At 45.2% G+C, this 12,963-nt stretch overlaps 2 protein-coding genes across 5 annotated transcripts; one reads left to right on the forward strand and one right to left on the reverse strand.

The window, feature by feature from the left end:
- Positions 1 to 71: 71 nt before the first annotated feature.
- Positions 72 to 3,506, forward strand: LOC112274453 (GDSL esterase/lipase At4g01130). Of its 2 annotated transcripts, XM_024503974.3 has the most exons (6): positions 73 to 540; positions 831 to 1,046; positions 1,370 to 1,560; positions 1,972 to 2,245; positions 2,477 to 2,744; positions 2,989 to 3,506. In XM_024503974.3, the coding sequence occupies exons 1-6, from the start codon at positions 264 to 266 to the stop codon at positions 2,996 to 2,998; spliced, it is 1,236 nt and encodes a 411-aa protein (XP_024359742.1). In that variant the 5' UTR covers positions 73 to 263; the 3' UTR covers positions 2,999 to 3,506. The 2 variants fall into 2 exon arrangements, with proteins under 2 accessions (XP_073385747.1, XP_024359742.1); XM_073529646.2 differs by lacking the exon at positions 2,989 to 3,506 and having other exon boundaries at positions 72 to 540; positions 2,477 to 2,814.
- Positions 2,657 to 11,955, reverse strand: LOC112274451 (ABC transporter C family member 5). Of its 3 annotated transcripts, none has more exons than XM_073529642.2 (14): positions 9,453 to 11,949; positions 9,031 to 9,306; positions 8,516 to 8,836; positions 8,274 to 8,360; positions 7,782 to 8,135; positions 7,340 to 7,603; positions 6,987 to 7,151; positions 6,556 to 6,850; positions 6,104 to 6,318; positions 5,632 to 5,937; positions 5,255 to 5,318; positions 4,721 to 4,960; positions 4,393 to 4,560; positions 2,657 to 4,131 (listed from the first exon to the last, which is right to left on the reverse strand). In XM_073529642.2, exons 1-13 carry the CDS (start codon positions 10,620 to 10,622, stop codon positions 4,451 to 4,453), a joined length of 3,867 nt encoding a protein of 1,288 aa, XP_073385743.1. In that variant the 5' UTR covers positions 10,623 to 11,949; the 3' UTR covers positions 2,657 to 4,131; positions 4,393 to 4,450. The 3 variants fall into 3 exon arrangements, with proteins under 3 accessions (XP_073385743.1, XP_073385742.1, XP_073385744.1); XM_073529641.2 differs by having other exon boundaries at positions 7,782 to 8,162; positions 9,453 to 11,944; XM_073529643.2 differs by lacking the exon at positions 4,721 to 4,960 and having other exon boundaries at positions 7,782 to 8,162; positions 9,453 to 11,955.
- Positions 11,956 to 12,963: the final 1,008 nt, after the last annotated feature.

Genomic DNA, 12,963 nt, shown 5'->3' on the forward strand with positions numbered 1-12,963 from the left:
GGTCTGAGCAAATTCCTAATACCAAATGGACCATCATGGTCCGCCGTGGCGGGGGCGGGTGTGATACCTTCACATGCAACCATTCTGGTCTCATTCATTTGGAATTAGCTCAGACTTTTTCTTGATCATTTCAACTGCATATCCTCTCTCTCTGTGTTCGTTCAGTTATTTTGTGTCAGGTTGTGAGATTCAATTGTCCATCCGGTGCGTGAGGTCATCAGCGTGGTAAGTTCTGCGAGTTCCGCTTCGTCGCGGTGCTGGCGATGACTAGGAGAAGGGGAGGTGGAATGCGGGCCGTCGAGGCCTTCACGCTGTCCCTAGCTGTCGCATTCAATTTCTTTGAGCCTGCTAAGGCTGAGCTCAAGAACTGCACTTGCTCTGCGGTGTACTCGTTCGGGGACTCGCTGACGGACAATGGCAATGGTATCGCTACCTTTCCGGACCAGTTCATCGACTCTGAGACAAATCCTAATGGCTTTAATTTCCCGCATCATGCTGCTGATCGGTACTGTGATGGTCGGCTTCTGGTGGATTACGTTGGTAAGTTGCCTCTGGCTGCATTTTCCTTCTGAGCCTTCTTGGAGTATACTTAGATTGATCATGTCGGCTGTCTTTTCCGAAGGTCTTGTGATACGAACTTCTGTGGGGCTAGAAGTGATGTCTCGGGTAGCTTCAGATTGCATCGGAGTTTACTGTACACATCAATGGGAGAATATTGGTTTGTATGAAGTCCGTGGACTCACACCAGTGTGTCTTGAATGTATCGGATTGCCACCATGCGAACCGACCTGCTGATAATGATGTCTCTCTGCATGGGTCGTCGTGAGCAGCGTTTGGCATGGGAAGGAAGCCGAATTATGCGATCCTCAGAAGCATCGCTGCGGACTTCACATACGGCGCCAACTTTGCCGTTGCTGGAGCGACAGCACGCAACAATACCGAGTGGGTCCAGGAAACTGGGTTCAGCAGTCCGTTCTCCTTGAATGTCCAGGTATCTTGGCTGGAGCGCTACAAAGTTCGATTGCAGTTTTATTACGCACAAGTTGGTAAGTCTGGGGCAGAATACGCTCATATAAGCACCGGCTAAGCTGGTGCATTGTTGCTGCACTATTCTTTCGAGACGACCCTCTCAAGGCTTGATGTCTCTGAGCTGCAAAACACATTCTGCACGTTCAATTTTTCTACCGCATGGATATTCTAGATCTATAGACTTGGAAGGATGTAGAGCTGGAACGCAGCGAGTGCCACTGTTTCCTACGCTTTTCGAATGCTAACAACCCACGTCTGGTAACTCTTTCCTGAAGTGGCTTACGCTCGTAGGGGCACTGGTTCAAGGTTCTCACGCGAGTCTCAATGTCACTGTTAACAGAATTGAACAGCACTACACGCGGCGTCGTGTATCAGTCTCTGCCAGCCTCGGACTCCCTCAACACTTCGTTGTACTTCGTCTATGCTGGTTTTCAGGATTATTTTTTCCCCATGTATTACCAAACTATGACCCCGACGGAAGCTCTTGACATTGTGGATGCGGTGGTGGACTCCATCGTCGCGGCTATACAGGTACTTAGCATCCTCGTGAACTTGATATGGACAGGGCCGTGCGGACATCAAATTCTGGTTACTCAATGCTTTCGCTTCTTGATCTATTGTATGTATGTGACCAGCTTCTTGTGGTTCGCTCGTCTGGCGCTTACGTCAGTGCTACAGTGGATGTCATTAGTTTAGAAGCAGCATGAGTGCGAGAAAGTACATACAGACGCCTGTGTGATTTCAGTTAGTCAAGCAGTTCCGACTCCCTACAAGTTGCTCTGATTGTGGCATACTGGACATTTCCTTTCATTGGCCTGCCAATGATAACCCTAAACATAGATTTGCAACCCTGCTCCAATTGCTCAAGTATCTGTCTTGAATGCGACTGATTTTTCACCTGGAATCATGATTTTCACTGTGGATGCGATGCGCGTCTTCTAGCGAATCTACGCATTTGGTGCGAGGAGCATAATGATTGTGAACCTACCGCCCATGGGGTGCTTGCCGGCTCTGCTGACACTTTATGCCGACGAGGATTCTGAGAAATACGACACATATGGGTGTTTGGATAGTCCCAACAAGGTCAGCAACTCCCACAACACGCTGCTCGAAAGCCGCGTTGCCGACCTGCGCCACAATTACACAAATGCTACGTTCTACTACGCCGACTATTACAGCGTGTACAGAGACGTACTGAAATCCCCTACACTCTACGGTATGTAATCGTCGAACCATTCAACCCAACTTCGAGAGCGCAAACCCAGAACGAGGCCCAGTTACAGCCGCACATGCCCTAGAAGGAATTAGGTTGCAGCTATGGCGCAATACGTGGATTAGTATGAATACATAATCACAAACAGTTTGTATCTGAATTAATGTGAGCTACAGTTTTACGTGTAGATGATATAATGGCATAGAGATTAAGTGATCTGGTTTTTTTTCTCAGGAATATCCGAGTCAGACACGTTGACAGCATGCTGCGGTTATGGTGGCTCATACAACTTCAACGCAAGCTTGTTCTGTACACACTCGGGGATAATGAACGGTGGCATGGTCAATTTGTCCTATCCTTGTTCGAACTCTACATCGTATATAAATTGGGACGGAATCCATCCTACAGCGCAGATGAACTGGATAACGGCAACGTTGTTTTTGAATGGAACGCATATCACACCTGCCGGGGGTTTTAATTGCAGTGCCGACACCAGCAACTGGTACCTATCTCACGATTCTCTACAGCTAGTGTCCTGCATTGATGAAGTGCTTGAAGAATTGTCGAATTAGCATAATCCTAGCAACAGTTTCGTCAAGTTCGATGGATTTTGTGCCAACTAAATCAGCCGGTTAAGTCTGGTTCTTTCTTGTACGACCTCTAATCCTAAATGCAAGCCTTCATCCCCACTCCTGAATTGATCGGCATCGTGTTTGGATTCTGAGGAAGCAATGACGTACTTGCAGGTACAACTGATGTTCCACTTCAGACGAGCTGGAAGCTGAATACGCTGCTGGAACAGCAGGAATACGCTTCTACGGCAGTTCCATTTTTGTGTCTTCTATCCCTCGCTCCATCATCCTGTAGCTTACACTTGTCCCACCGAATCAACCCTCTCCTTGACAGTTGTCCGATCGATTGTCGTGGTGGTTGTGGGGTGGGCATTCTCTACTCTGCGTAGCTCTCGGCTTCATGATGTAGGTTAGACCGATAGATTTGATAAAGGGCATTGAAAAGATTAACTTCTTGTTTATCGGTAGTCTCGCCACCTCATTCTGGACTCCGAAATCTAGCACATGTGTTCTGGTAGGGACAAGGTTTCACCAATTGGTATTTGTACTTTTTAACAGCACCAGTACAAGCTGCCATAATACTGACTTGTACAAGGGGGATAACACTGCCTGCTGATCCCGATTGACGTGGCTAGCACGCTCTGTGTACCACTTCATTCACCCTTTAACTACAACAGCTGATCCATTTAAAATTTGCTGATGCACGTCGGCATGAATGCGCATTCTAAACCACTGTCTGAATTACATCGATTGTCGGAACTAACTTCTTGAAATGCAAGAGCATCCAATTGGTACAAGCGGATCGCTTGTAAACTTTAGGCCCTGCAATGAGTTCGACTGCACTCGGATTACTTGGAGACAACCAGCTTTCGGATCTTCTATGCAGACTGTGGTGGCCAAAATGAAAGCGGAGCTGAAGAGGTGCAGAACCATGCAGTCCTCCAAACTGGCTATCTCTGTAACAGAGTTACAAGCTTTTCTCTGGTTCAGCACCTAATCCTTTTAATCAGCTAGTAGATGGAAAAGAACATTGGAATCATCTTATCACAACTCTTATTATTTGAGATGGCGGTACCAGCACCATCCTGTGTTATCCTGCCACATAGTGCTGCTTGTGCTCTGCTGCGGAAGAAGTTTCCAACCGGGCGTTTCTTGCGGAATTCACCGCATTTGGATTAGGTTACATACTTTTACACGGACTTTGGGCACAGTTGGTTCCATGTTGGGCATAAGCTTAACTGATGAGAAAAACCATGCTTAGAGTAATTCTGTTCAAAACCCTGCTTTTTGACTCGTTGAATCTAATATCATTACAACCTGCAAGTAGCCAACCACTGACCTTTGTGAGGACATAACTGCACCTTCTTGACATCAACCAGATCATGGCACTTTCCACCATAGGTTATCTTCTACCGAACCATGACCCTACTATCCACTGAGAAGGGGAAAGAGCTTCTTACTTTGATCGAATGTGCATTCTGTTGCATACCAGATACTGAACTTGCAGGGGTAACTGAAGCACAGTCTTGTGAGGTTCAAGGGGGATAGGAAGGGGGGAGATTTCAGATGAATGCTTGCCTAATAGAATTCTGAGGGGCGACTTAATTTTCTCCAGCGATTGGTTTCTATCCAAGCATCAGACGATCCCAGTCGATGACCGTGTTGCATACTCTGCTACCAAGCCTGAGAAGAATGACGACTTGTCTTCCAGCAGCCTTTTGGGCTCGTCGTATTCGGACACCCTCCCTGCGTGCACAATCTTAGCATTCTCAGGGACAAGCAGTTGTTGCAAGAGCCAAAGCTAGTATTATTCAGCATGAGCGTGTTGAACTGTTTTTCTTTCCGTGCCTCATAGCAAACCGATCCTGAACGGCAACTCGAACTGGCAGTCGTGGACACCACTCACCATCACTGAGGACCAACACACGGTCACTGTCGATGACAGTCGGTATTCGATGTGCGATGGTCACCACGGTGCAGTTGCTGAATTCCACACGCAAAGTCTGCTGAATGAGGTTGTCCGTGGCTGTATCCACCGAAGCCGTTGCCTCGTCAAGCACAAGTATTCGTGTCCTCTTCAGCAAAGCACGTCCTAGGCACACCAGTTGCCTCTGCCCAACACTCCAGTTCTCGCCATTCTCTTCGACTGCATTCATCAACGGGCATGCACATGGAGTAGAGTCCGAGGAGAATTGATCCACGCAGCACCGGAGTACGGTACATTACAGTGCATGCATGCATCTGGACCACCGTCAAAAAGAAAGAGCCAACTTGCAACAATGCAGTCTGTTCGAGTGTGGGTTAAGCAATGCTGCGGCGGGATCGCTGGCAGGCGTTGGTGATAGCGGACGTGGAATGCTTGAACACTCCATACAGTATACCAGCATTGCAAGCACGACCACGCAGGTTTACATTACGACACTGACACTTCAATCCTCACCTAAAGAGCTCAGCTTTCCTTCTTTTCCTCGCACTGTATCTCCTAGTTTGCATTTGTCCAAAGCCTGTGGAGGTGCACGAGTTGTTAGACACGCCGGTGTTGTGGGTGGTTCGGACCGAAACTTGACACATTCAAATATTGATAGCTCTGTCCGTGTCCACATTATTGGGTGTTGTTTGTATGTTGATGTTTTGTTTTGCAACAGAAATTCTGTTTGTTAGTTTGCAAGGGAGTTCTGTTTATTCTTTGCTTTTGAATATCTGAGGGATTTCTACGGCACATTTTTTTTTTGTGGTGTCCGAAAAGAGCTTATGCTTCATATTGAATATTGTCAAGACAACTGGTGATGGGCATTTATGAAATGGATTTCAGATTACCTGCCAGACTTCAGCGTCAGAGTGCTCTCCTAGAGGATCTAGATTTGCACGCACACTGCCCTCGAACAATGTGGGGTCTTGAGGGATGATGCTCAGTCGGGAGCGCAAGTCATGCAACCCAATTGTAGAGATGTCAAGCCCGTCGATTATTATCCTTCCGGCCACAGGGTCTACCATACGAAATAGAGCCTGAATGAGCGTCGATTTTCCGCTTCCTGTGCGTCCTACTACTCCCACTTTCTTTCCACCCCAGAAAGTGCACGTGACGCCATGGAGGACCATTGGCAAATTCTCGCTGTACCGAACCTTCAATTTGGAATCTAGATGTTATATGAAGAGTTTATAGTATTCATGTACTGTTTGTATGAAAGAGTAGAGCATCTGTTGGGATGACAGTTTTTTTTTTTTTTTTTTTTTTTTTTTTTTTCTGAATGTGCATTTTTCTCTCCATGAATCAGTTGGCGATCCTTACTTGTAGGTTTTGTAGGATGATCATGCCCTCCGTAGGCCAGACTCTTGGCGGGCGGAATCCTCGGATAACTAAAGGTGGTTCAGGAGGAATTTTGGTGTATTGTTGTATCCTCTCTACCTTAATGATCTTGTTCTCGACGTCGCACAGGCACCACACCCACCACGATTGCTGACTGTTTAAGCTTAAACCGTATGTTACCGCAAGCCCGGCCAGCCCTACAGTTTGCAGCTCAAGTGAGACGTAGTCCGCCATAACACTGGATCAAGAAGGGCGTGTAGACGATAAGACCGAGACCCACTGAGATCTGATAGGGTTAGACATGAACAGCCAAACATGCATAGAAAAACTCTACCCCCTGCAAACCAATCGTAGGTTGCTGATGTCTCCTATTGCGTGGATATAATAGTGATTTATAAATTGTGATTCCTACCGATTAGGTTCACAACGCTCACCTGAATCGAGGCCTTTGGATGGGAACCAAATCACCAGCAGCATGCACGAGGAGAATACAAGCGTGGTAAGAAGCTCCATGCGAAATACTAGCCATTGAATGGCGGCCAAACTGTAGAAGGACGGGCGCATGTACTTGTCATAAAGCTCCACGTTAGAGGTCATGAAACGCTTCTCCTGACGAAATCCACGAATGGTGACGGCTCCAGCAATGGACTCTCCATAGTGATGAATGATTGGGGCATGCTGGATACTCTTCACTCTCTGCAGCTCTCTTGCTGATGCCATGTAATAACGCTACTTGCACAAAAAAACACATATTTTATTAGTACGTTTTCTGTTGACAGCTCTGCACCTAAGATTGCAAAAATTGACTTCTTTGTAGAAATAGAAAACATGCATGCAACCTCAAATATGGAATAGATATTTATACCTGCATTGAAATGCATGCCACGAAAACTGGTGCAAATAGAAGAAGAATCTCCAAACCCACTTGCGACATTACTATCAACGTCCCCACAAGTGACACCGTAGTCACCATGAATCCATTGAATTTGTGATAAACCTCCCAATCGAGCTCACTTTGGTCTGAGGATGTCTGCTCTACCGAAACAAGTACCACTTCGTTATGATGCAAACGTGGCAGTTGATATGAGTATTTAGATAAAAAGAGAGGTTAGATATACTCTAAAGTTAGATATGAATTGACAGGTAACATTTACCTGTCAATCAAATCCAGAACAGTACAACTTAATGATTTGAAGTTTTGTAAAGAGTTGTTTGTACCCGATTGAGTATGCGTCCGGCTGGGGTCGAATCAAAGAAGGACATAGGGGCACGAAATAGACAGCGCATCATGCTCAAAAAGTACTGCTGAGCCGTCCTCAGTCCTACATACTCAACCAACAGCGAACGAACTATGATAAAAAAGGTGCTTCCGAACGCCAGCCCTGTGTAGACGGATATCAGGTTCAATGGGCTAGGACTCTTTCGTCCTTGCTTCGGAGAAGTTGCCCAAGCCATCCAATAGTTGCTCAATATTTGACATGTCTGACAGCATTCCAGGTCCCTCGTCCAGAATATCAGCACTATGGATTGAAGGTTGTGGTAAAAACCATGATGATTGTAGATTATTAATCGCACATTCTCTCACAAGCTCAAAGGAATACTCTGACTAGAAAAATCAACGTTCTTCTGCTTCACAATAATTAGGAAAGACTGGACATACCACGAAACAGCATTGGGCAACACAAGCCAAAATCACGAGCAAGCCTCCGCATACGCAAGTGATGTAGGACCAATACACAGCAAATGCTACTTTGCCTCGCTCCCTCTCCTCGTCTTGCACGAGTTGAAATTTCTGGTCGTTGTCATCAACCTTCATATTTTTGGGAGTCAGCAATGGATTGCCATCTTTCAATATTTCTTTTTCTTTCACTGTGAGGTGGTTCCGATTGTTTTCAGAATCTGCAACAGCATTATTCTTGGATGCAGTATTGATACTCGAGATAGCCTCTTGGTGCGCGTGAATCATAGCGCTGAAACTTGTGCCGGGCAATATGAGTTCCTCGTATTTCCCCGACTGTACAATCTCGCCATTATGCATAACCTATCAACAATTGAGGTCCATATTGTAAACCACCAACGGGCATAGTCTAAAACTTATCATGAAATAGAGATGCAATATATTCGCCACAAGCAAAGGTGATAAAATTCTTACCAATATAAGATCAGCTTGGGGTAGGAATTCCATCTGGTGGGTCACGTAGATCAATGTTTTATTCCGTAATGCTCTCATTACATATTCCTGCAATGGCTCATTTTCCGGTTAGTGCAAAGTTTTGGCATCCTCAATGTCGCCGTTCAGGAGACGTAACAGCAGCCAAACAATACTTACATGCAAGGCGAAGAGCAGAGTAACTTCCAGCATTTCTAAGCTCCAGAGAGAATTCAGGTATGTACATTGAAAAGATAAGTTCCTGTGTGCGCATCCACAGCACTGAAAGGGTCATCCAACAGATAGATATCTGCATCCTGGTACAAAGCCCGTGCGAGCTGGACACGTTGCTTTTGACCACCACTCAAGTTGATGCCTCGTTCACCAATCTCAGTTTGATCTCCGTAAGCAAAAAGCTCCAGATCCTTCTTCAGCGCACATGCCAACAAAACTGCCTCGTACTTTAGCCGGTCCATGTCACTGCCAAAGAGAATGTTCTGTTCGATTGTACCACTTTGAATCCATGCTGATTGGGCTACATACGCAATGCTTCCTGCTACTTTCACCTGCCAAACAAAAGATGGAGGTCTCTTATCCTTACACTAGAGCAAGACGAAGTGATATATGCAACATTCAAACTGGTTCGATCTGCGATGAAAATGCGTATGGACTCGAAAACCTAAATATATTTGTAGGGTATTCAATATTTACGCATCCTCCATGATATGAAACGACGAGGTGCAAGTTTGAAGATCCTCACCATTCCAGAGACGACTGGAATCTCTCCCAGAATGCAAGAAATTAGGCTTGTTTTCCCAGAGCCCACCATTCCACAAATGGCGACCCTTGACCCTGCCCTCACTTGCAGGTTCACATTTGTGAGGGTATAGGGTACAACATCTGGGTTCCAATTGAAGTTCCCCGATTTGATACTTATGGCGAGAGCATTCTCACTTGCGGCTTTGGGCACTCGCTCTACTGCATCCGTTGCCAATTCTTCCTCATGCAGAAACTTCCATAATCGATCCAGGGACACCTGAAAACCACACAGAAGTGTAGATAAAAAAATCGTTGTCTACTTCTTAGCTAGACAAGAAACTAAATCTATTACGCAATGTTTATAATAAAAAAAGATCAGCCTTATGCATAAAGGAAATCCAAGCGATTCTTTAGATGTCACACCTTTGTTTGAGTAAGGTTGGAGATGAACTCTGGAAAACTATCCAAAGGATCCTGCAGAATTCTGAATGTTGCAAGTGCTGTAAGGATCTGTCCAGCTGAGAGAGGAATTTTCATGATTACACATGTGGCAAATGTGGCAGTCGAGACCAGGACAGGCGCTGTCCAGAAGAGATAAACCGTACTTGCAGTGGCTACGGCTTTCTTCCATAGCCAGCTCATTTCCTTCACTCGTATGGCTTCTATTTTAGCAAAATATTTCTTGTCCCAGGCTTGCAGTTTGAGGATACGCATGTTGCGTAGAACTTCCGATGTCACTTTCATTCGTTCATCCTTAGCTTCCATGACTTTGCCCTGGTACTTTTCCTGCAATTTTGTGAGAGGGGTGTTGATCAACAAGAGTACGCAAGCCGCAACTAGAGCTGCTGTCCATGCAATGCCGACGACGCGGTGTAACACAAAGAGCGCAAGGGCAATCTGGAGAGGAAGGATCCAGAAATGGTTGATGGACCATGTGAAATCCGCAACTCGTTGCACATCAACTGCCATATAGTTAATTATCTCTGCGCTAGTGTGGACACGGCGGCTCTGACTGGAAAGGCGCAATCCTTTCTCGTAGATGAAAGCGACTAAGGAGGCTTTGATTTTCAACCCCAGAAGCATGGAACCCAAGTACCACTGCCGATTGCTCAGATTTTCTGTCACTTTTGCGAAGAAAAAGATCAGAATAAGAGTATAACCCTGATGGGCGTAACGCTGACGTCCAGCTACGTAATTCACGAAGTCATTGATGAGATAAGGGCCGACATATGTTGCCAGAACGTTGACCATTGCGAAGGCTGCATTCCTGACACCTTCTTTCCACAATGACCGCATCAATGCATGTATTAAAGTTCTTGCGCGGTTCGGATTTCGTATTTTTAGCCAATTCCAACTCTCTTTGAAATCACCATATGCCTTGGTTGCTCGAGACTCCGGTGCAAGCAATTGCAGATCTTTGAGCTCAAGATGCTTCCTATAACCCTCTGCCAACAAAGGATTCAACCACGAGATTGTGGCGAGACTAAAGAACCCTGCGGTTGCATATGGTGTCACGCTTGTCTCTGCTTCGGAGCCCTTTCCATCCAGAAGAGGCTGCTTGTCCTCTAGTTCAGCGTTTCGGTCACGCTTCATTTTCCACTTCAAATCTTTCACTACAGCGAACGGACGAGAGAAGAGTGGTGCAGAGGCAGCATTTAGCCAGTCGCTGAAGCCAATGCAAAGAAACACTAACAATCCTGGGGTGATTCCATTCTTGCAACATAGTTCTCAACTGACCGCCATAAAACATCTCCAATTTATGCTCTAGGGTATCATGGGTGATGGTAGTGTCCCAGGCAAGAAGAGAGCCCGAACGAGTGCGACAGACTGGAGGTGAACAGGCACTTTGAGCCACCACATCAAGCTGCCGATTAGGATATCCCATAACTCACTGCCACCCTGACTGCGGTTTCAATGGGCTGTTTCCTCTCACAAGCTGTCGTTTCTTGACGTTGCCATGTCCAAAAACTGCCCCCAACACGATTGCCAAGTAACGCTTCTTCTGCTACGATGGTGACGCCCAACGTATAAAGACGACCATGCTAACTGTTGAAGTCCACAAAGAAATGGCAAGCGAGTTATCGTACCAAGGGGCTTGGATAACAAAACCATCAAGAAATAGACAAGGTATTCTTCATAATCTCTCTGTGCTCACTGCTAACGCGCCGCTACGTGCAATAGCACAAATCCTTCGATCATGCTGCAGCGCATATTTTCGAAGTTTAAAGACTGCCAACTCTCATCGCAACCATCTTCGTGAAAATTTTGTTGACGCACGTGGGTTTTGGATCGAGCAAGAAGAGGAGGACGAAGTTTCAATACCGATAATAACCCTGCGGTTCTTGATTTGTTTGAAGAAATCAAAGGCCATGCACCAGGTGTTCTCGATGATAAGTCCATATAACAGAAATTAAACAGTCTATTGGACAAAGATTTAGCGTTCAAGTTTGAGATCTTTACAGTGGCAAGGGGTTTCAACTCTACTCCGGGTATTCCCTCACGACTCTACCTTCAGTTACTGTTAGAAAATGACAACTGCGAGAAAATAGCTCCATCTTTGCTTGTTCCATTTTCATTCCATTACTCGCTCGTTCCATTACTAATCCCAAACTCGTCAACAAGCAAAGGGCGAAGACATAACAACAGAGCAGATGGAAACACATGAGGAGATCCGTTTGCACCGTGCCAGAAGGATGTAAGGTGTGACGGAAAGATCATGTGGAGAGTGGCAATAGCATCAGTTATCAACCAGCATCGTGGATCCATTCTTGTTGCACCACATGTTACCCAAGGAGCTCACATGTGAACACTTCAACTTTCACAGGAAACCCTAAATGCGGCCCTTGTATAGTGTGACCCCGAGACTTGAAGCACATACTTTCCACGAATTTGTATGAAACTGGGCATGTTTTTGACCTATCTTGAAGAGAATTCCTAGACCTTTTCAATGACAAATGATTTGCCACCGGGTTTGTTAGCAGTAAAATCTGAGGTTTATCTTCTCTATCATATTACGAATTTTTTGGTGTAATTTTCAATTTAACATTAGGCTTCATATTTGAAACTGCATCCAATAACCGAAATACGTAAGAGCGGTTTAATTCTTTGTTTGCAACGAAGTACAAATTGTGGTTGGTTAAATTGGTAAAGCATGATAATATGAGCTTTTCACCAGAATTCGGAGGTTTAATCTACAACACGCAACTGCAATGAAAATAATCAAGGAGAAACGTCAAGTAATAGACTGGAGATAGCCAAGGATATAGAACGGATGTTGAAGCCATGTCGACAACGGAATCGATACTTACCACTGAGGTTGAATTTCAAGTGAGGGAGACACTCATGCTTCTTTGAGGCAAGATCCTCTAATTTTGTAACAGAAACTGCCTTGCGTGTAGAAATGAGCACGTAGCACAAAACAAACCTTGGGACTCTTTCCCGTCAACACCACACAAAAAATTCGTTTACAACTATCCACACCAAATCTACGCAGTGTAGACCACCAGAAAGCACCTTTCAAATTTTGCCCCTGACAATCCTCATGTTATTATATCATTTCCCGCGGCATAACATGACGATCTTCCTATTTACTTGATTGAACTCGAAGGTTGATCAACGGACTCACAACTATGTTCTGGAGTTACACCGTAGTTAGACGAACACGTTGTGCAATTTTGCAACTCTAAAATATGTTAATAATCAGATGACACCTCCTGCTAAAAGTATCCTTTAAGTGCAAATTTATTCCTCATACTTGTTGACCAGGTTGGATGTATACATGAAAGGAAACTGAAACAAAAAATAAGTAAAATAAATAAATAAATAAATAAATCTCAACTGGTTCTTCCTTGGTACGTTGACACATGAAACAATGCTTTAACCTCCACATTGGTTGAAATCTCAACACTATAAACCATGGCATCATCTTTTCAAA

Source organism: Physcomitrium patens, chromosome 21, assembly GCF_059467195.1.
Source record: "Physcomitrium patens ecotype Gransden chromosome 21, ASM5946719v1, whole genome shotgun sequence".
Classification (NCBI taxonomy): domain Eukaryota; kingdom Viridiplantae; phylum Streptophyta; class Bryopsida; order Funariales; family Funariaceae; genus Physcomitrium; species Physcomitrium patens.